Source organism: Cherax quadricarinatus, chromosome 1 (genome assembly GCF_038502225.1).
Source record: "Cherax quadricarinatus isolate ZL_2023a chromosome 1, ASM3850222v1, whole genome shotgun sequence".
Taxonomy (NCBI): domain Eukaryota; kingdom Metazoa; phylum Arthropoda; class Malacostraca; order Decapoda; family Parastacidae; genus Cherax; species Cherax quadricarinatus.
Window position 1 is genome coordinate 84315470 of NC_091292.1, and position 22293 is coordinate 84337762.

General features: G+C 46.9%; 1 protein-coding gene across 3 annotated transcripts in view; it reads right to left on the reverse strand.

The window, feature by feature from the left end:
- LOC128685744 (inactive CLIP domain-containing serine protease A28) overlaps positions 1–10481 on the reverse strand; it is a 66007-nt gene extending 55526 nt beyond the window's left edge. For all 3 annotated transcript variants that reach the window (XR_011391795.1, XM_070083408.1, XM_070083416.1), the window contains exon 1: positions 10346–10481. Coding sequence is in view for 2 of the 3 variants with exons in the window: in XM_070083408.1 (XP_069939509.1) it covers positions 10346–10348 (3 nt within the window). In the remaining variant the exon portion in view is untranslated. The remainder of the gene's footprint in view (positions 1–10345) is intronic.
- Between the last annotated feature and the right edge of the window lie 11812 nt (positions 10482–22293).

The window sequence follows — 22293 nt, forward strand, 5'->3', positions numbered from 1 at the left end:
CAGAAGACTGGGTACCAACAGAAGGGTAGGTGCCAACAGAAGGCTGGGCGCCAACAGAAGGATGGGCGCCAAGAGAAGCCTGGGTGCCAACAGAAGGCTGGGAGCCAACAGAAGCCTGGGTGCCAACAGAAGGCTGGGTGCCAACAGAAGGCTGGGTGCCAACAGAAGGCTGAGTATCAACAGAAGGCTGGGTGCTAACAGAAGGCTGGGTATCAACAGAAGGCTGGGTGCCAACAGAAAGCTGGGCGCCAACAGAAGGCTGGGTGCCAACAGAAGGCTGGGTGCCAACAGAAGGCTGGGTGCCAACAGAAGGCTGGGTGCCAACAGAAGGATGGGTATCAACAGAAGGCTGGGTGCCAACAGAAGGCTGGGTGCCAACAGAAGGCTGGGCGCCAACAGAAGGCTGGGTGCCAACAGAAGTCTGGGCGCCAACAGAAGGCTGGGTGCCAACAGAAGGCTGGGTATCAACAGAAGGCTGGGCGCCAACAGAAGGCTGGGTGCCAACAGAAGGCTGGGTGCCAACAGAAGGCTGGGTATCAACAGAAGGCTGGGCGCCAACAGAAGGCTGGGTGCCAACAGAAGGCTGGGTGCCAACAGAAGGCTGGATGCCAACAGAAGGCTGGGTATCAACAGAAGGCTGGGTGTCAACAGAAGGCTGGGTATCAACAGAAGGCTGGGTATCGACAGAAGGCTGGGTGCCAACAGAAGGCTGGGCCCCAACAGAAGGCTGGGAGCCAACAGAAGGCTGGGTGCCAACAGAAGGCTGGGTATCAACAGAAGGCTGGGTGCCAACAGAAGGCTTGGTATCAACAGAAGGCTGGGTATCAACAGAAGGCTGGGTGCCAACAGAAGGCTGGGTATCAACAGAAGGCTGGGTGCCAACAGAAGGCGATATGGCATTCATGGATCGCCTCACACACTCATTATTACAGATAACAGTAGGACGATGAAGCGCTAAAGCCGCCAGGCAATCGTGTTTAAGATAAGAGATAAGATTTCGTTCGGATTTTTAACCCCGGAGGGTTAGCCACCCAGGATAACCCAAGAAAGTCAGTGCATCATCGAGGACTGTCTAACTTATTTCCATTGGGGTCCTTAATCTTGTCCCCCAGGATGCGACCCACACCAGTCGACTAACACCCAGGTACCTATTTGCTGCTAGGTGAACAGGACAACAGGTGTAAGGAAATATGTCGAAATTTTTCTACCCGCCGGTAATCGAACCCGGGCCCTCCGTGTGTGAAGCGGGAGCTTTAGCCACCAGGCCACCGGGCCACACTTGTTCCAAGGAAGTGGAAGGTAGCCCAAAGTTTCATGGAACAAGAGCCTTGTTAACAGTATCAAGGGAGACAAAGGGAGAAAGGTTGGTCTACACTGTCAATAATAATAATAATAATAATAATAATAATAATAATAATAATAATAATAATAATAATAATAATAATAATAATAATAATTATTATTATTATTATTATTCATGCATCTTTCACTCCTACTGTAAAGAATAATGAAACATACACGTATCATAGTTAATATACACTGATACACACGTCAATGTTTATAACTTTATATACAAAGACACTTTGTTGTATACACACAAATACACACATCACGGTGTATACACACAGATATACACACATCACGGTGTATACACACAGATATACACACATCACGGTGTATACACACAGATATACACACATCACGGTGTATACACACAGATATACACACGTGTATCTATGTGTATATTCCAGGAGCCAGTAAGAGAAAACACAACATAGCTGTGAGAGCAGTTGTCTATATGGCATTACTGTGGTTTTTATCAAGGGACACATGAAACAGCTGAGTGTACATCAAGGGTCTCAGGGCCGCTTTTATTAGTGGTTCAACACAGAGTGCATCCGTCCGTTCGTCCGTCCGTCCGTTGTCGCAAGTCAGGCTAGCTGAGAGAACCTACAGTGATACCTTAACACTGATGCCCTGAAGATCCCACCTGATTGTAAGGCTGACTGGTTATAGATCAAACCGCAATTAACGGCCGGAGGATAGAGCCTCCATCACTCCTTGCTCTGAATAACCCTCACGGATTAAGGGCTGGAGACCGTCGCTTTAACAATGGTCTTCAGCCGATGTAAAAAAAAAAAGAGCCTTCGTTTAGGACTGGTTGTATATTGTATAAGTGCAGGTATATCAACATCGACATATTGTGAGCATAAAGATATATGCACATTCAAAAAGATATTTTTCACCACCAGTGGCTCAGAACACAGTATATATAGCTAAGAAACGTCGGATGCGACCTAAATAGACGAGTAGATCGACGAGGTCACATGTCACAGAGGAGGTGGAGGAGGGGCCGTATTCAGCACATTACTTGACGGCAGTGTTATGGTTAGGTAGAATCAGGATCATTCTGCTCTCCCCACCTCATATGATCATATGTGCTGCGATGATGCACATACATTGCTCACGTCATCAAGGCTGAAGGTATATTTGAGTTCTTTAGCATGTTTGCTATGGTTCTAGCTCTTCTCCCAATGCAGATCTTGTTGCATCCTCTGCAAAGGATCCTCTACACTCTGGTAATGGTTTCAATGGCGATGGCTTGTTTCGGTTATATGGAGCATCTCGAGTCTGTTCCACATTCTTCCAGCCATATCAAACACCATAACGTGCCTATTCTATGTTGACGATGCAATAATCAGCTTCCTCAAGAAACTCATTATACAAAATATCTTCATCACCTTCAACAACATTAAACGTAATTCACACTAGAGGAGAATGACAACGGACTGCCATTCCTGGACGTCCTACAGTACACTAGCGGAAACAGACTGACATTTAGTGAATACAGGAAACAGTCATTATACCAAGAGGGGCATCATCTTAGGTTTCTTTGTTAGGGTTTATAGAATACCCAGCACATCCTTTTTTTCTGAATTGGAGTGTAAGTAAATCACGTACGTCCTCGAAAAGTTTCAGCTCTAATCACACTTTGTCTCTCCAGTGTAAAATGCATGCCTTCCACGTCACCAGAGACAGCAACAAAGACGCAATAGAGAGAACGTCTACCAGGTAAGGTACAAAGTCGTCCTCGTCAGCAGCGCGGCCATCAAATTTCTCCAGCACTCACCGGGCAGTAATATGAAAATAACAGTCAATTCCACGGCCACTGTCAGAGACTCGGTTAAGTCGAAACCAGCCAACACCGTCGAAACAGTCAGGGAAAAGAGTCAGAACCATGCAGACATATTTGTTTTAAGGAACACAAATATGCCTGCAGCCGTGATGACATGAACAATGCAACACCGCAGCACCAGTGGTCATATCATGAGGTGGAGGAGCGGAAATGCTCAAAGAAAAGGGTTTATGAAGACTGGTGCTTTGAACCTTCATTGGTTGCTATTTCAGACACTGTCACTCAAAATTCATGAAATTTTAGCATCTTCAGTATTCTTCCCACAATAATCCTAGGACACCGGCATCAGGTGGCATGGCGCACACGGCCACTCTTCACACCTGTGACCTCACCGATCTACCTCTCTTTTTAGTTCATGTCTGACGTCTCTTCTGTAATATATGGACTTTGTTTTCTGTTATCCTATATTAGGAGTGAAGGAAACACCAGTGGCGTAAAGTCTCCTTCAATAAATAAATATCTGACTCTGTATGTGCTTTATTTCCAGGGGTTGTTTAAACAAGATGAAGCGGTAAATCCGTAGGTAAGTCATACAACGCCTGAAGAATGGAAGGTAACCAAATCTGAGTCATAGAATAGGAGGGTAGCTCCAGTTCCTTAGATAAAAAGGCTCTTATCAGGATAAGTATGGACCCTATCCCAAGCACAGGACTCGTCCATCTCAATGATCGAATCAGGTGCCGTTTGGTTGTGCGCAAATACTCTAACCTTGCGTTATTATGTACTGGAGTGCGAAAATATTAATGAATTCAGAGACAACCCACTCAGAAATGTTCAAAAATGTCAAAGTATTTTATCCACAGTGGTATATTACAGACCATTTTGGAAAAATACCCTGACTTTGCTCCCTGTAAATATAGCATTACCACGTGTGTGTGTGTGTGTGTGTGTGTGTGTGTGTGTGCGTGTGTATACTTAGTTGTACTCACCTAGTTGTGGTTGCAAGGGTCGAGTCATAGCTCCTGGCCCCGCCTCTTCACTGGCCGCTACTGGGTCACTCTCCCAGTGTGTGTGTGTGTGTGTGTGTGTGTGTGACCCAAAAATTAATATTTGCACCAATAACTCATTACAGTTGTGACCGGGTGTGGAAGTGTGAATTGCTTATTACACTATAATTTGTTCATGATTGTAGCCATGTATAAACGTAAGTAAGTAAATTTACTTACATGATTCATTACCTCTGTAACTTGCTCAGCTATCAAAACTTTGGTGCCCAGTCCCTGGACCCATTATGTACCTCTGTAATCTTTTGACTACCACCCACAGGATGGGTATGGGGTAAGTACCGTCCACAGGATGGGTATGGGGTGACTACCACCCACAGGATGGGTATGGGGTAACTACCGTCCACAGGATGGGTATGGGGTGACTACCACCCACAGGATGGGTATGGGGTAACTACCGTCCACAGGATGGGTATGGGGTGACTACCACCCACAGGATGGGTATGGGGTAACTACCGTCCACAGGATGGGTATGGGGTGACTACCGCCCACAGGATGGGTATGGGGTGACTACCGCCCACAGGATGGGTATGTGGTGACTACCGTCCACAGGATGGGTATGGGGTGACTACCGCCCACAGGATGGGTATGGGGTGACTACCGCCCACAGGATGGGTATGGGGTGACTACCGCCCACAGGATGGGTATGGGGTGCATAATAAACACATCAAACTAACTAAACAATGAGGTACCAGAAAATCCAGTTGTGCTGGGAAGGGAAGGGGAGGAGGAGTAAGCGGGCACCATATCTGAGATCAGAACACCAGACCTAGAACTGCACTCTCTAGTCTGTCAGAGGAATGGAGAGGCAAGGGTCAAAGGGAAGCTTCATCATCATAAACATTCTCTCTCTCTCTCTCTCTCTCTCTCTCTCTCTCTCTAAAGGTCTTTTTTTCTTTTGTCTCCCACTTCTCCTATTCTTAAACCAAACCCTCTCACTCTCACAAACCCAGAGCGACGTGGTAAGTAGGCACAGCAGAACTCAAAGGTTAATTATCAAATACATCAATAGGTTAGTACCAGTGGCAGAAATACAGCAGGAGACAGAAGTTTGTCCTGATATACAAACTGATAAAACCACAGTTCGTTAATACCAAGAGAACTTCATATTTATTTTAGGGTCAAAGGAAACACTGGGTATACACAGTGATACTTCTTGGGGTATATACACTAAATATATAGTGTATATACACAGATACAGTTCTCAGTTTATATACACAGTACATATACACAGTTTATATACACAGTTTATATACACTAAAGATGCTAACACAGTATATAACTGCGGAACGGCATACACATCACAAACGTCCTCCTCCCAGTATTACTGTCATTGTTCTCCATGACTGTATGTACAACTGCCTCATTGTCTCGATATAATTATGATTATGATGAGGTGACGACATGTATTTTGGACAGTGACGTAAGTATACAGAAGGAGAAGGATCATAGACACAGGTGAGATTCCACAGTCACTAAAAACAACAGATATAGCCCCACTTCATAAAAGTGGCAGCAAAGCAATATCTAAGAACTGTAGACCAATAGCTTTAACGTCCCACTTCATAAAAATCTTTAAAAGAGTTCTAAGAAGCAGGATTGCAAACAACTTGGGCTCCCCAAAAACTGCGCAATCCAGGGTAACATGGGTTCAGAGCAGGTCGCTCCTGCCTCTCGCAGCTACTGAACCACTATGATATGATCTTGGATGCACTGGAAAACAAACAGAATGCAGATGTAGTATACACAGATTTTGAAAAAGCCTTTGGCAAGTGCAATCATGGTGTAATAGCACACAAAATGCGTGCTAAAAGGATAACCAGCAAAGTGGGCAGATGGATCTTCAACTTTCTAACCAATCGCACACAAAGAGTAGAGGTAAACAGAGTTAAATCGGAAGCTGCTATAGTGAATAGCTCTGTTCCACAAGGCACAGTACTCGTCCCTATCCTGGTCCTCATCCTCACATCAGACATAGGCAGAGATGTAAACCATAGTAGACGATACTAGGACACATTGAGGACACGGCAAATCTCCAAGAAGATATAAACCAAGTTTTCCAATGGGCAACGGAGAACAATATGATGTTCAATGAAGACAAATTCCAACTACTACGTTATGGAAAACTGGAGGAAATAATAACTAGAACTGAGTATACTACAAACTCCAATCACACAATAGAGCGGAAAAGTAATGTGAAGGACCTGGGTGTGGTAATGTCCGAAGATCTCGCCTTCAAGGACCACAACAATGCCACTATCACATCTGCGAGGAAACTGATAGGATGAATAATGAGAACATTCAAGACATGAGATGCCAAGCCACTGATGATCGTTTTTAAATCACTTGCTCTCTCTCGGCTGGAATACTGCTGTACATTAACATTCCCATTCAAGGCAGGTGAAATTGCTGATTTAGAGAGTGTACAGAGAACCTTTACTGCACATATAAGCTCAATCAATTACTTTAACTACTGGGGACGCTTGGAAGCACTTGACTTGTACCCACTAGAGTGCAGGCGAGAGAGATACATCATACTCTACACCTGGAATATTGGAGGGACTAGTCCCTAATCTTCACACAGAAATCATTCCCTACGACAACAAAAGACTTGGTAGGCTATGCAACATACCCCCACTGAAAAATAGGGGCGCCATTGGTACACTGAGAGAAAACACAATAAGTATCCTGGACCCAAGACTGTTCAACAGCCTCCCACCAGCCATAAGGGGAATTACTAATAGGCCCCTGGTTGTCTTCAAGAGGGAGCTGGACAGATACCTAAAGTCATTGCTGGATCAGACGGGCTGTAGTTTGTACGACGGACTACGTGCGGGCAGCAGTAACAGCCTCGTTGATCAGGCCCTGATCCACCGGGAGGCCTGGTCATGGACCGGGCTGCGGGGGCGTTGATCCCCGGAATATATATATAGCATTTGGGGAATGGGAGGCATTCACGTTTGATCCATGGAAAGTGACGATAAATCCATTTCCTTGGATCAAGACCCCGAAATGAAGGCTCCACGCCCACTACGGTCAATTTCTAAGTGCCACGGATGTTTCTAATCCCCAGGATCAGGACTGTGCAGCTGTCTACACACGATGACACTCAACACGTATAAACATGCAAATAACTTAGGGCGACGTTTCGGTCGTATTTGGATCATTAACTAGACACAAAGTGTTTTCTCTCTCCTATGTGCAGGTTATTTGTGTATTGTTCCAGCCACGGTATTGTGTCTTTTTATTCTTGACGTATAAATACGGATGTCACCAAGGACATCAGTGGTGAGGCATTAAACTGCGCACCTTTAAGTTGCACGTCTTTATCTCAGAAGATTATTATTATAATAAAAAAAGAAGCGCTAAACCACAAGGGCCATACAGCGCTGCTTATCCCAGAAGAATGTATGTATTGAATGTATGTACGACTTGAAGAATCCCTACTTACATGGTTGGTATAATAGGTTTTAAACCTATCGGCTACACAAAGGGCCATTAAGGGTGGTGTTTGTCGTCCACCATCAGTCAGGGAGACTTTACTCTACAGAATGTAGATAAAAGGAAACTCAGATTATACACGATTATACACCTCACAGTGCATTTACACTTGAAGGCTATTATTTTTAGAATTATTACTGAAAGTAGGAGTAGGAGGAGGAGTTTGTATAGATGTGCGTGTGAGTAAGGATTATTGACCATACAAATACCTCCAACTTTACAGGTGGTTGTGTGCGTGAGTGTAGTGGGTAGTGGAATGATGGCAAGGTGGAGGAGGGTAGTGGAATGATGGCAAGGTGGAGGAGGGTAGTGGAATGATGGCAAGGTGGAGGAGGGTAGTGGAATGCTGGTAAAGTGGAGGGGGTAGTAGAATGATAGTAGAGTGGAGGGAGGGTAGTGGAATGATAGGAAGGTGGAGAGGAGGGTAGTTGAATGTTGGTAAGGTGGAGGGGAAGATCGTGGAATGCTGGAAAGGTCGGTGGAGGACTGCAGGGAGAATGGTTGAAGGGAAGATTGTATAGTGGTTGAAGGTTTAGTGGTAGAAGAGTTCTACCGTTCGCCTGTTGAGGGCATCAGGAATCATGGCTGCTCCTGCTTCCTGATCATCAAGACCTCCTAGTTGATGGCCGGATCGCTCAGACTATTAGTGCTCTGTTACATGCAACTCAACGTAGAAGATTGAGACACTTATGCAACATATGTGAATCTTTATTCAGGAAACGTATCGCCACACAGTGGCTTCATCAGTCCAATACAAAGTAGAAAGATGTAAGGAGAGGAGGAGTTTGAGGTAATCAGTCCCTCAGCCTTGAGTTCAACCTTAGGACGAAGACCTACTTCGACTAGTGGATTGTATCACTATGACCCCGCCTCCTCCTGCTTCGCCTCACCTGACTACAGTATATAAGCCACGTCTTCGGCCCTATGCTGTACATTCTACAAGATTGACGGACTGAACACATCGACTCCAGGCTGAGGGACTGATTACCTCAAACTCCTCCTCTCCTTATACCTTTCTATTTTGTATTGGACTGATGAAGCCACTCTGTGGCGATACGTTTCCTGAATAAAGATTCCCATATGTTGCATAAGTGTCTCAATATTCAACTTGTCGGTTTTTCAAACCATTCATCACAACTCAACGTAGCCATCCAGCTCAGATGATCGGAAACTTCCTGAAGGTACTTGTTACAGTCCCTCATGAAGACGCAAATCTGTTGTTATTGTCGCTTTATTTTTGAAGTGAAAGTCTTGAAAAGCCTTTGAACTTTTACTCTTACTGAGTATACTGTTAAAGCACTTAATATACCTCAGTTTTTGGCAGTTTATCAAACCTCTTGTTTTAATGAGGACTAATTTCAGTGTGCATATTTGGAACTAGTTGTTCCAGGGCGATTATGTATATTTTATCCTGCATTTTCTTCTAGGATGGTGTATGTGATTTACAAGTGTATGATTTGATGGGGACAGTGAAAGTTATCCGCATATCCTCCAGATCTGCAATTTCTGGTATATTATTTTACAGAATATAGAAATCTCCCAGTAAATGTCAGAATTGTTATATTTTTACTGTTAATCGCTACTATGCGACTGTCAATATGGGTTCAGGAAAGATAGTCTTCTAGGTAACCTGTTGAACCTCTCAACTAGGTGGCACTCACCACTGGATAAATCCAAGATCAGTTGTGTAGTGGCACTGGAAGTTGCTGGTGCCTTTGATCAAGTACGTTGCTGGACGCTCGTCACACCGGGAATTCTTGACAAAATTGAAAGCTCTAGGACTCTGTAGCTCGACTTTACACTCGGGTAAGTACGTTTACGGTCGATATCTCAGGGCAGTTCTTTATGGAACAGAGACTGTGACCTACTTAACCATAAAGGTATTGCTAAGGGCCACGCTATGATTATAATTATAATTATGGGGGAGCACTAAACCCGTAGGATTATACAGTGCATGTGGGGGGGATGGAAGGTATTCAGTCTCAATTCAGGGAACTGGAGCACAGATCCAATTCCCTAGATCAAGAGCCCCTCACCACCGTCAAGGAACCTCCCTTGAGGGGGGCCACGCTATGAAATGAGTCGTGGTATATTAACATTAAACTCATAACTTGTAAAAACTCATTCAGAATTCTTAAGCAAAAACGCTAGGTTAGGTAAGGTTAGGCTAGGAAAGGTTTGTCAGGTTAGGCTAGGAAAGGTTTGTCAGGTTAGGCTAGGAAAGGTTTGTCAGGTTAGGCTAGGAAAGGTTTGTCAGGTTAGGCTAGGAAAGGTTTGTCAGGTTAGGCTAGGAAAGGTGTGTCAGGAAACAAGACGAATGTTTCTTGAAGCAGGTCTTAGTCATATGATGGCCCGCAGCTAGAGCTTTTGGTCATCTGACCGAGACCTTCCACTGGCTTTCCGGTCCACCCCTTTAAAAATTATGGTTATTATAACCCTTAGATGTTAAGACCAACTCAAATATTCGTCTCGTAAACTTGCTAAATCGCCCATTAGATCAACATGCAGGTATAACAAACCAAATTTTACACAATGACTGACACAAGATATAAACAAGGCTTTAATTAACTTGAATTACTTATATTAGCAAAAAATAAGCAGGTAAATGTACTAAAAAAGGGAAAATAAAAACGATATTACTTACCATGTCAAGGCTTCCTAGATGGATGAGAAGGTGAAGGTGCAGACGGTGTAGGAGAGCAGCGGCAAGAATGTATCACCTCTTACACGCCTCGACCAGCACTGGCTGAGGTTGGTGGCTAGCTAGTGCTGGCGTGCAGCGAGGGGCGGCGGGGAGGTGCTACCGTGAAGCTAGCCAGGAGGGGCGGGGAGGTGCTACCGTGAAGTTAGCCAGGAGGGGCGGGGAGGTGCTACCGTGAAGTTAGCCAGGAGGGGCGGGGAGGTACTACCGTGAAGCTAGCCAGGAGGGGCGGGGAGGTGCTACCGTGAAGTTAGCCAGGAGGGGCGGGGAGGTGCTACCGTGAAGCTAGCCAGGAGGGGCGGGGAGGTGCTACCGTGAAGCTAGCCAGGAGGGGCGGGGAGGTGCTACCGTGAAGTTAGCCAGGAGGGGCGGGGAGGTACTACCGTGAAGTTAGCCAGGAGGGGCGGGGAGGTGCTACCGTGAAGCTAGCCAGGAGGGGCGGGGAGGTGCTACCGTGAAGATAGCCAGGAGGGGCGGGGAGATGCTACCGTGAAGTTAGCCAGGAGGGGCGGGGAGGTGCTACCGTGAAGCTAGCCAGGAGGGGCGGGGAGGTGCTACCGTGAAGCTAGCCAGAAGGGGCGGGGAGGTGCTGCCGTGAAGCTAGCCAGGAGGGACGGGGAGATGCTACCTTGAAGTTAGCCAGGAGGGGCGGGGAGGTGCTACCGTGAAGTTAGCCAGGAGGGGCGGGGAGATGCTACCGTGAAGTTAGCCAGGAGGGGCGGGGAGGTGCTACCGTGAAGCTAGCCAGGAGGGGCGGGGAGGTGCTACCGTGAAGCTAGCCAGGAGGGGCGGGGAGGTGCTACCGTGAAGCTAGCCAGGAGGGGTGGGGAGGTGCTCCTGTAAAGCTAGCCAGGAGGGGCGGGGAGGTGCTACCGTGAAGCTAGCCAGGAGGGGTGGGGAGGTGCTGGCGTGAAGCTAGCCAGGAGGGGTGGGGAGGTGCTGGCGTGAAGCTAGCCAGGAGGGGCGGGGAGGTGCTGCCGTGAAGCGAGCGAGGAGGGGCGGGGAGGTGATGGCGTGAAGCAAGCCTGGAGGGGCGGGGAGGTGCTCCCGTGAAGCTAGCCGGGGGGAGGTGCTGCCGTGAATCTAGGTAGGAGGGGCGGGGAGGTGCTGCTGTGAAGCTAGCCAGGAGGAGCGGGGAGGTGCTCCCGTGAAGCTAGCCAGGAGGGGTGGGGAGTTGCTGCCGTGAAGCTAGCCAGGAGGGGCGGGGGGGGTGCTGCCGTGAAGCTAGCCAGGAGGGGCGGGGGGGGTGCTGCCGTGAAGCTAGCCAGGAGGGGCGGGGGGGGTGCGGCCGTGAAGCTAGCCAGGAGGGGCGGGGAGGTGATGGCGTGAAGCGAGCCAGGAGGGGCGGGGAGGTGCTGCCGTGAAGCTAGCCAGGAGGGGTGGGGAGGTGCTGCCGTGAAGCGAACCAGGAGGGGCGAGGAGGTGCTGCCGTGAAGCGAGCGAGGAGGGACGGGGAGGTGCTGCCGTGAAGCGAGGGAGGAGGGACGGGGAGGTGATGTCGTGAAGCGAACCAGAAGGGGCGAGGAGGTGCTTCCGTGAAGCGAGCGAGGAGGGGTGGGGAGGTGCTGCCGTGAAGCGAGCGAGGAGGGACGGGGAAGTGCTGGCGTGAATCGAACCAGGAGGGGGGAGGAGGTGCTGCCGTGAAGCGAGCGAGGAGGGACGGGGAAGTGCTGGCGTGAATCGAACCAGGAGGGGGGAGGAGGTGCTGCCGTGAAGCTAGCGATGAGGGGGCAGGGGAGATACTATCGTGAAGCGAGTGAAGAGGGGCTGAGAGGTGCTGGCATGCAACGAGCGGGGAGGTGCTGGCATGCAACGAGCGGGGAGGTGCTGGTATGCAACAAGCGGGGAGGTGCTTGTATGCAACGAGCGGGGAGGTGCTGGCATGCAACGAGCGGGGAGGTGCTGGCATGCAACGAGCGGGGAGGTGCTGGCATGCAATGAGCGGGGAGGTCCTAGAATGCAACGAGCGGGGAGGTGCTGGTATGCAACGAGCGGGGAGGTGCTGGCATGCAACGAGCGGGGAGATGCTGGCATGCAACGAGCGGGGAGGTGCTGGTATGTAACGAGCGGGGAGGTACTGGTATGCAACGAGCGGGGAGGTGCTGGCATGCATCGAGCGGGGAGGTGCTGGCATGCAACGAGCGGGGAGGTGCTGGCATGCAACGAGCGGGGAGGTGCTGGCATGCAACGAGCGGGGAGGTGCTGGTATGCAACGAGCGGGGAGGTGCTGGTATGCAACGAGCGGGGAGGTGCTGGCATGCAACGAGCGGGGAGGTGCTGGTATGCAACGAGCGGGGAGGTGCTGGTATGCAACGAGCGGGGAGGTGCTGGTATGCAACGAGCGGGGAGGTGCTGGTATGCAACGAGCGGGGAGGTGCTGGCATGCAACGAGCGGGGAGGTGCTGGTATGCAACGAGCGGGGAGGTGCTGGCATGCAACGAGCGGGGAGGTGCTGGCATGCAACGAGCGGGGAGGTGCTGGTATGCAACGAGCGGGGAGGTGCTGGCATGCAACGAGCGGGGAGGTGCTTGTATGCAACGAGCGGGGAGGTGCTGGTATGCAACGAGCGGGGAGGTGCTGGCATGCAACGAGCGGGGAGGTGCTGGTATGCAACGAGCGGGGAGGTGCTGGTATGCAACGAGCGGGGAGGTGCTGGTATGCACCGAGCGGGGAGGTGCTGGTATGCAACGAGCGGGGAGGTGCTGGCATGCAACGAGCGGGGAGGTGCTGGTATGCAACGAGCGGAGAGATGCTGGCATGCAACGAGCGGGGAGGTGCTGGTATGCAACGAGCGGGGAGGTGCTGGCATGCAACGAGCGGGGAGGTGCTGGTATGCAACGAGCGGGGAAGTGCTGGGATGCAACGAGCGGGGAGGTGCTGGTATGCAACGAGCGGGGAGGTGCTGGCATGCAACGAGCGGGGAGGTGCTGGTATGCAACGAGCGGGGAGGTGCTGGCATGCAACGAGCGGGGAGGTGCTGGTATGCAACGAGCGGGGAGGTGCTGGTATGCAACGAGCGGGGAGGTGCTGGCATGCAACGAGCGGGGAGGTGCTGGCATGCAACGAGCGGGGAGGTGCTGGTATGCAACGAGCGGGGAGGTGCTCTCGTGCAACGAGCGGGGAAGGGCGGGGAGGTGCTGGGTGACGAGAGGCAAGGTAGAGCGGGGAGGTGCTAGGTGGCCAAGGGAAAGGTGAGGTGGGAGAAGTGCTGGTGACAGGTACACGAGGTAAGAGTGATGGGAACACGAGGTAAGAGTGACGGGAACACGAGGTAAGAGTGACGGGAACACGAGGTAAGAGTGACGGGAACATGAGGTAAGAGTGACGGGAACCCGAGGTAAGAGTGACGGGAACACGAGGTAAGAGTGATGGGAACACGAGGTAAGAGTGACAGGAACCCGAGGTAAGAGTGACGGGAACACGAGGTAAGAGTAACGGGAACACGAGGTAAGAGTGACGGGAACATGAGGTAAGAGTGAAGGGAACATGAGGTAAGAGTGAAGGGAACACGAGGTAATAGTGACGGGAACACGATGTAAGAGTGATGGGAACACGATGTAAGAGTGATGGGAACACCAGGTAAGAGTGACAGGAACACGAGGTAAGAGTGATGGGAACACGAGGTAAGAGTGATGGGAATACGAGGTAAGAGTGACGGGAACACGATGTAATAGTGACGGGAACACGATGTAAGAGTGACGGGAACACGATGTAAGAGTGACGGGAACACGATGTAAGAGTGATGGGAACACGATTATTATTATTATAATCAAGGGGGAAGCGCTAAACCCGTAGGATTATACAGGATGGGAACACGAGGTAAGAGTGACGGGAACATGAGGTAAGAGTGATGGGAACACGAGGTAAAAGTGACGGGAACACGAGGTAAGAGTGACGGGAACATGAGGTAAGAGTGATGGGAACACGAGGTAAGAGTGACGGGAACATGAGGTAAGAGTGACGGGAACATGAGGTAAGAGTGATGGGAACACGAGGTAAGAGTGACGGGAACATGAGGTAAGAGTGACGGGAACACGAGGTAAGAGTGACGGGAACATGAGGTAAGAGTGATGGGAACACGAGGTAAGAGTGACGGGAACATGAGGTAAGAGTGACGGGAACATGAGGTAAGAGTGATAGGAACACGAGGTAAGAGTGACGGAAACACGAGGTAAGAGTGACGGGAACATGAGGTAAGAGTGACGGGAACATGAGGTAAGAGTGATGGGAACACGAGGTAAGAGTGACGGAAACACGAGGTAAGAGTGACGGGAACATGAGGTAAGAGTGACGGGAACACGAGGTAAGAGTGACGGGAACATGAGGTAAGAGTGACGGGAACATGAGGTAAGAGTGATGGGAACACGAGGTAAGAGTGACGGGAACATGAGGTAAGAGTGACGGGAACATGAGGTAAGAGTGACGGGAACATGAGGTAAGAGTGACGGGAACATGAGGTAAGAGTGACGGGAACATGAGGTAAGAGTGATGGGAACACGAGGTAAGAGTGACGGGAACACGAGGTAAGAGTGACGGGAACACGAGGTAAGAGCGACTATTACAAAAGGTGTAACAGTGCTGATTCTAGACTTCCCAGTGGCTGATACATTAATATAATTATTATTTATATACATGGCAGTGCGCTGATGCCTGAATATTTACAGCAGGAGTAACTTGCCCAAATTATCCGAGTCTTCACAGATCCTTCCTTTTAGCTGTCTTTTTTTCCTATCCCTTCCCTTTCTCTCCACCCTGTTTATACTCTTCCATGCTTATTGCACATTGCAAGTTAAGCAGTTGCGTGAGAATTAATATTCATGACTGAAACCGGAGTTTCAATTTTCCTGCCCACGAGCTGTTGTCAGGCGATACTTCTTACTGGGAGTCTTGGGCCTCACCTCTAGTGCTTATTCCAGTTGTTTCCATAGTAGTGTGTTGGCAACGGGATAGTAAGTGTAATAGGTTGTTATTGCTTTGGAAAAACTAGATTTATGTATGTATGTATCCATAGGGTACACCTGGAGAGGGTTTCAGGGGTCAATGCCCCCACGGCCCGGTCTGTGACCAGGCCTCGCGGTGGATCAGGGCTTGATCAACCAGGCTGTTACTGCTGGCCGCACATAGACTGATATACGAACCACAGTCCGGCTGGTCAGGTAGTGACTTTAGGTGTCTGTCCAGCGCCTTCTTGAAGACAGCCAGGGGTCTATTGATAATCCCCTATTACAACCCAAGAATTCAAAGGACTGTTATCCTGGGTGTAAAGGGAGCAAAATTAACACAGCAGAAAAACTTTTGACTTATATTATCATTTCACCAGGTAAGAACAGAAGTATGTACACTATATACACCATGCACACAATAGGTATTAGTGCATGCCACGGAAGCAAGGCAGAATAAATGCCACTAGAGAGCATACCGTGCTTCAACCAGCTCTAGAATGGAAATGACAAGGGCAGACAGGCGGGTGGTGTCCACAACACCTCTGCGATTGCCAGAACCATCTTCTCATTGGCTGAACCTGGGTACTGATCGAACGATGGGGCCCCATCGTCCGACCTTAGTAATGGTTCGCTGGTTGGGGGAGAAAGCCTTTCAATGAGGGTGTGTACATGCACCGAATAAAGGTTACGTACTCTTTGCATGCCACATCCCCCTTATGTATGCTAGGAGGCAGTCAGTCTTGGGCCCCTGACACTTACTATGTTATCTCTTAACGAGCTTGTGGCGCCCCTGCTTGTCGTTGGATGGATGTTGCACTGCCTGCCGAGTCTTTTGCTTTTGTAGGGAGTGAGTTTCATGTGCAAATTTGGCGCTAATACCTTTACGATTTTTAAGGTATATTTTTGTTAACAAACCGGCCGTATCCCACAAGGCAGGGCGGCCCAGAAAGAAACACGAAAATTTCTCTTTTTAAACTTAGTAATTTATACAAGAGAAGGGGTTACTAGCCCCTTGCCCCCGGCATTTTAGTCGCCTCTTACAACACGCATGGCTTACGGAAGAAGAATTCTGTTCCACTTCCCCATGAAGATAAGAGGAAATAAACAAGAACAAGAACTAGAAAGAAAATAGCAGAAAACCCAGAGGGGTGTGTGTATATATATGCTTGTATATGTATGTGTAGTGTGACCTAAGTGTAAGTAGAAGTAGCAAGACATACCTGAAATCTTGCATGTTTATGAGACAGAAAAAAGGACACCAGCAATCCTACCATCGTGTAAAATAATTACAGGCTTTCGTTTTACACTCGCTTGGCAGGACGGTAGTACCTTCCTGGGCGGTTGCTGTTTACCAATCTACTACCTAAATTTCAAGGTATATATTATCATGTATTTTTCCCATTTGCATTCCAGGGAGTACAGTTCAAGAAACTTCAACCGTTCCCAGTAATATAGGTGTTTTATCGTAATTATGTGTGCCGTGAAGGCTCTCTGTACACTCTCCTGGTCAGCATTTTCACCTGCCTTGAAAGGCGCGGTTAGTGTACGGTAATATTCCAGCCTAGAGAGAACAAACGATTTGAAGAGAATCATCATGGGCTCTGCATCCTTAGTTTTGAAGGTTCTCATTATCCATCCCACCATTTTTCTAGCAGATGTGGTGGATACATTGAAGTGATCTTTGTAAGTGCGATTCTCGGACATTATCACTCCCAGGTCCTTCACATTAATTTTTCGCTCTATTGTGTGATTGGAATTTGTTTTATACTCTGATACAGTTTTAATTTCCTGAAGTTTCCCGTATCGGAATAATTGAAATTTCTCTTCATTGAACTTCATATCTTTTTCTGCGGCCCAGTTAAAGATTTGGTTGATGTCCACTTGGAGTCTTGCAGTGTCTTCGATGGAAGACACTGTCATGTAAACTCGGGTATCATCCGCAAAGGAAGACACGGTGCTGTGGCTTACATCTCTGTCTATGTCAGCTTTGATGATGAGGAACTTGGATGATGAGTACTGTGCCTTGTGGAACAGAGCTTTTCACCACCTCAGAGTTTACTCTGTTTACTATTACTCTTTGTGTTCTATTTGTTAGGAAGGTATAGATCCATCTACCAACTTTTCCCATTATTCTTTTTTCACGCATTTTGTGTGCGATTACATCTTGGTCACACATGTCGATGACTTTTGCAAAGTCTGTGTATACCTCATCTGCATTTTGTTTGCCCTCCAGAGCATCCAAGTCCTTGTCATAGTTGTCCAGTAGTTGGGACAGGCAGGAGCGACCTGCTCTAAACCCATATTGCCCAGGGCTGTGTAACTGATGGGTATCTAGATGAGTGGCGATCTTGCTTCTTAGAACCCTTTCAAAGATTTTTATGATATGAGACGTTAGCATTAGTGGTCTGTAATTCTTTGCTATTGCTTGACTGCCACCTTTTTAGAGTGGGGCTATATATATGGTTACAGGAAAGTGGATGCGGGATGAAAGAAAAGTGATTGGTAGAATGATGATGTAAAGAGAGTAGTAAGGGAGAAAAAGTTAGCATATGAGAGGTTTTTACAAAGTAGAAGTGATGCAAGAAGGGAGGAGTATATATGGAAAGAAAAAGAGAGGTTAAAAGAGTGGTGAAGCAATGTAAAAAGAGAGCAAATGACAAAGTGGGTGAGATGTTATCAACAAATTTTGTTGAAAATAAGAAAAAGTTTTGGAGTGGGATTAATAAGTTGAGAAAGCCTAGGGAGAGAATGGATTTGACAGTTAAAAATAGGAGAGGAAAGTTATTTAATGGAGAGTTAGAGGTTTCGGTATGATGGAGAGAATATTTTGAGAAATTGTTAAATGTAGATGAAGATAGGGAAGCTGTGGTTTCGTATATAGGGCTAGGAGGAATAACATAGATAAAGATAGAAATGTTATAAGCAAGTGGGATACAGTATTGGAGTGGCTAGTGTTTTTATTTAATAAATGTATGGAAGAGGGTAAAGTACCTAAGGATTGGCAGCGAGCATGCATAGTTCCTTCGTATAAAGGCAAAGGGGACAAAAGAGAGTTTAAAAATTATAGGGGAATAAGTCTGTTGAGTATACTTGGTAAAGCATATGATAGAGTTATTATTGACAGAATTATGAGTAAGACAGAGAGCAGGATAGCAGATGAATAAGGAGGCTTTAGAAAAGGTAGGGTGTGTGTAGACCAAGTCTTTACAGTGAAACATATAAATTTAGATAAGGGTAAAGAGGTTTTTGTGGCATTTATGGATTTGGAAAAGGCATATGACAGGGTGAATAGGGGGTAATGTGGCAGATGTTGCAAATGTATGGAATAGGAGGGAGGTTATTGAAAGCAGTGAAAAGTTTTTATCAGGATATTGAGGTTCATAGAAAATGTAGGCGAGAGGGCAATTATTTCCCAGTAAAAGTAGGCCTTAGACAAGGATCTGTGATGTCACCATGGTTGTTCAATATATTTATAGATGGATTAGTAAGAGAAATGAATGCTCGGGTGTTGGTAAGAGGTGTGAGATTAAAAGATAAATCATCTAACACAAAGTGGGAGTTGTCAGAGTTGCTCTTTGCTGATGACACTGTGCTTTTGGGAGATTCTGAAGAGAAGTTGCAGAGGTTGGTTGATGAGTTTGGCAAGTTATGTAAAAAAGGAAGTTAAAAGTGAGTATAGGAAAGAGTAAGGTGATGAGGATAACAAAAAACAAATAGGTAACGGAAGGTTGGATATCAGATCGGAGGTAGAGAGTATGGAGGAGGTGAGTGTTTTCAGATATTTGGGAGTGGACGTATCAGCAGATGGGTCTATGAAGGATGAAGTGAATCATAGAATTGATGAGGGGAAAAAGGTGAGTGGTACACTGAGGAGTCTGTGGAGACAAAGAATTTTATCCATGAAAGCGAAGAAGGGAATGTATGAGAGTATAGTTATACCAACGCTCTTGTATGGGTGTGAGGCATGTGTTGTGAATGTTGCAACAAGAAGAAGGCTGGCGGCAGTGGAAATATGATATCTGAGGGGAATGTGTGGTGTGAATATAGTGCAGAGAATCCGTAGTTTGAAGATTAGGAGGAGGTGCTGGATTGAAGATTGAGATACTTATGCAACATTATTATTATTATTATTATTATCACACTGGCCGATTCCCACCAAGGCAGGGTGGCCCGAAAAAGAAAAACTTTCACCATCATTCACTCCATCACTGTCTTGCCAGAAGGGTGCTTTACACTACAGTTTTTAAACTGCAACATTAACACCCCTCCTTCAGAGTGCAGGCACTGTACTTCCCATCTCCAGGACTCAAGTCCGGCCTGCCGGTTTCCCTGAACCCCTTCATAAATGTTACTTTGCTCACACTCCAACAGCACGTCAAGTATTAAAAACCATTTGTCTCCATTCACTCCTATCAAACACGCTCACGCATGCCTGCTGGAAGTCCAAGCCCCTCGCACACAAAACCTCCTTTACCCCCTCCCTCCAACCTTTCCTAGGCCGACCCCTACCCCGCCTTCCTTCCACTACAGACTGATACACTCTTGAAGTTATTCTGTTTCGCTCCATTCTCTCCACATGTCCGAACCACCTCAACAACCCTTCCTCAGCCCTCTGGACAACAGTTTTGGTAATCCCGCACCTCCTCCTAACTTCCAAACTACGAATTCTCTGCATTATATTCACACCACACATTGCTCTCAGACATGACATCTCCACTGCCTCCAGCCTTCTCCTCGCTGCAACATTCATCACCCATGCTTCACACCCATATAAGAGCGTTGGTAAAACTATACTCTCATACATTCCCCTCTTTGCCTCCAAGGACAAAGTTCTTTGTCTCCACAGACTCCTAAGTGCACCACTCACCCTTTTCCCCTCATCAATTCTATGATTCACCTCATCTTTCATAGACCCATCCGCTGACACGTCCACTCCCAAATATCTGAATACATTCACCTCCTCCATACTCTCTCCCTCCAATCTGATATCCAATCTTTCATCACCTAATCTTTTTGTTATCCTCATAACCTTACTCTTTCCTGTATTCACTTTTAATTTTCTTCTTTTGCACACCCTACCAAATTCATCCACCAATCTCTGCAACTTCTCTTCAGAATCTCCCAAGAGCACAGTGTCATCAGCAAAGAGCAACTGTGACAACTCCCACTTTATGTGTGATTCTTTATCTTTTAACTCCACGCCTCTTGCCAAGACCCTCGCATTTACTTCTCTTACAACCCCATCTATAAATATATTAAACAACCACGGTGACATCACACATCCTTGTCTAAGGCCTACTTTTACTGGGAAAAAATTTCCCTCTTTCCTACATACTCTAACTTGTGCCTCACTATCCTCGTAAAAACTCTTCACTGCTTTCAGTAACCTACCTCCTACACCATACACCTGCAACATCTGCCACATTGCCCCCCTATCCACCCTGTCATACGTCTTTTCCAAATCCATAAATGCCACAAAGACCTCTTTAGCCTTATCTAAATACTGTTCACTTATATGTTTCACTGTAAACACCTGGTCCACACACCCCCTACCTTTCCTAAAGCCTCCTTGTTCATCTGCTATCCTGTTCTCCGTCTTACTCTTAATTCTTTCAATAATAACTCTTCCATACACTTTGCCAGGTATACTCAACAGACTTATCCCCCTATAATTTTTGCACTCTCTTTTATCCCCTTTGCCTTTATACAAAGGAACTATGCATGCTCTCTGCCAATCCCTAGGTACCTTACCCTCTTCCATACATTTATTAAATAATTGCACCAACCACTCCAAAACTATATCCCCACCTGCTTTTAACATTTCTATCTTTATCCCATCAATCCCTGCTGCTTTACCCCCTTTCATTTTACCTACTGCCTCACGAACTTCCCCCACACTCACAACTGGCTCTTCCTCACTCCTACAACATATGGGAATCTTTACTGAAGGAACGTTTCGCCACACAGTGGCTTCATCAGTCCAATACAAATCAGAAAGGTGTAAAGAGAGGAGGAGTTTGAGGTAATCACTCCCTCAGCCTGGAGTCGATGTGTTCAGTACATCAGTCTTGTAGAAAGTACAGCATAGGGCAGTAGAAGTGGCTTATATACTGTAGTCAGGTGAGGCGAAGCAGGAGGAGGCGGGGTCATAGTGGTACCATCCACTCCTCGAAGTAGGTCTTCGTTCAAAAGTTGGATAAGTGTTGAAGAATTCTTTGTATCAAGATCCCATGATGTTGCTGCAGTGTCTGATGTTTTAAACAATTTATCACATCTGTCACACACTGCAACATCAAGGGATCTTGATACAAAGAATTCTTCAATATATATATATATATATATATATATATATATATATATATATATATATATATATATATATATATATATATATATATATGCAATAAGATCACAGTAAACAGGTGATTTCAGAATATGCAAAACAACCACTGTGAAAGAATAGAGAAATTCCAAGCTAGTCACGAAAGCGCTTGGAATTTCTCTATTCTTTCACAGTGATTGTTTTGCATATATATATATATATATATATATATATATATATATATATATATATATATATATATATATATGCAATGGTCCCTCGCTTTTCGTAGTTCTCGGCAATCGTAAATTTCGCCAATCATAGGGGTATTTTCGTATAAACATGGACTCGCTTTTCATAGGTTGACTCGTGAATAGTAGTTCGTCCGGGACATGTACGCACGGTGTGAGCCGGGGCGGCCTCCCTACCCAGCCAGTCTGGCATTGTTTACCAGTGAGTGAAGGTCCCCTCAAGTGCTCCTACGAAATATTTCATAATATTCCACTCATTTTAGTGCTTGCAATTACTAAATAAGCTACCATGGCTCCAAAGAAAGCTCCTAGTGCCAAGCCTGTGGTAAAGAAGGTGAGAAATATGTACAGTGACAAAGTCTTGGGACATTTTAG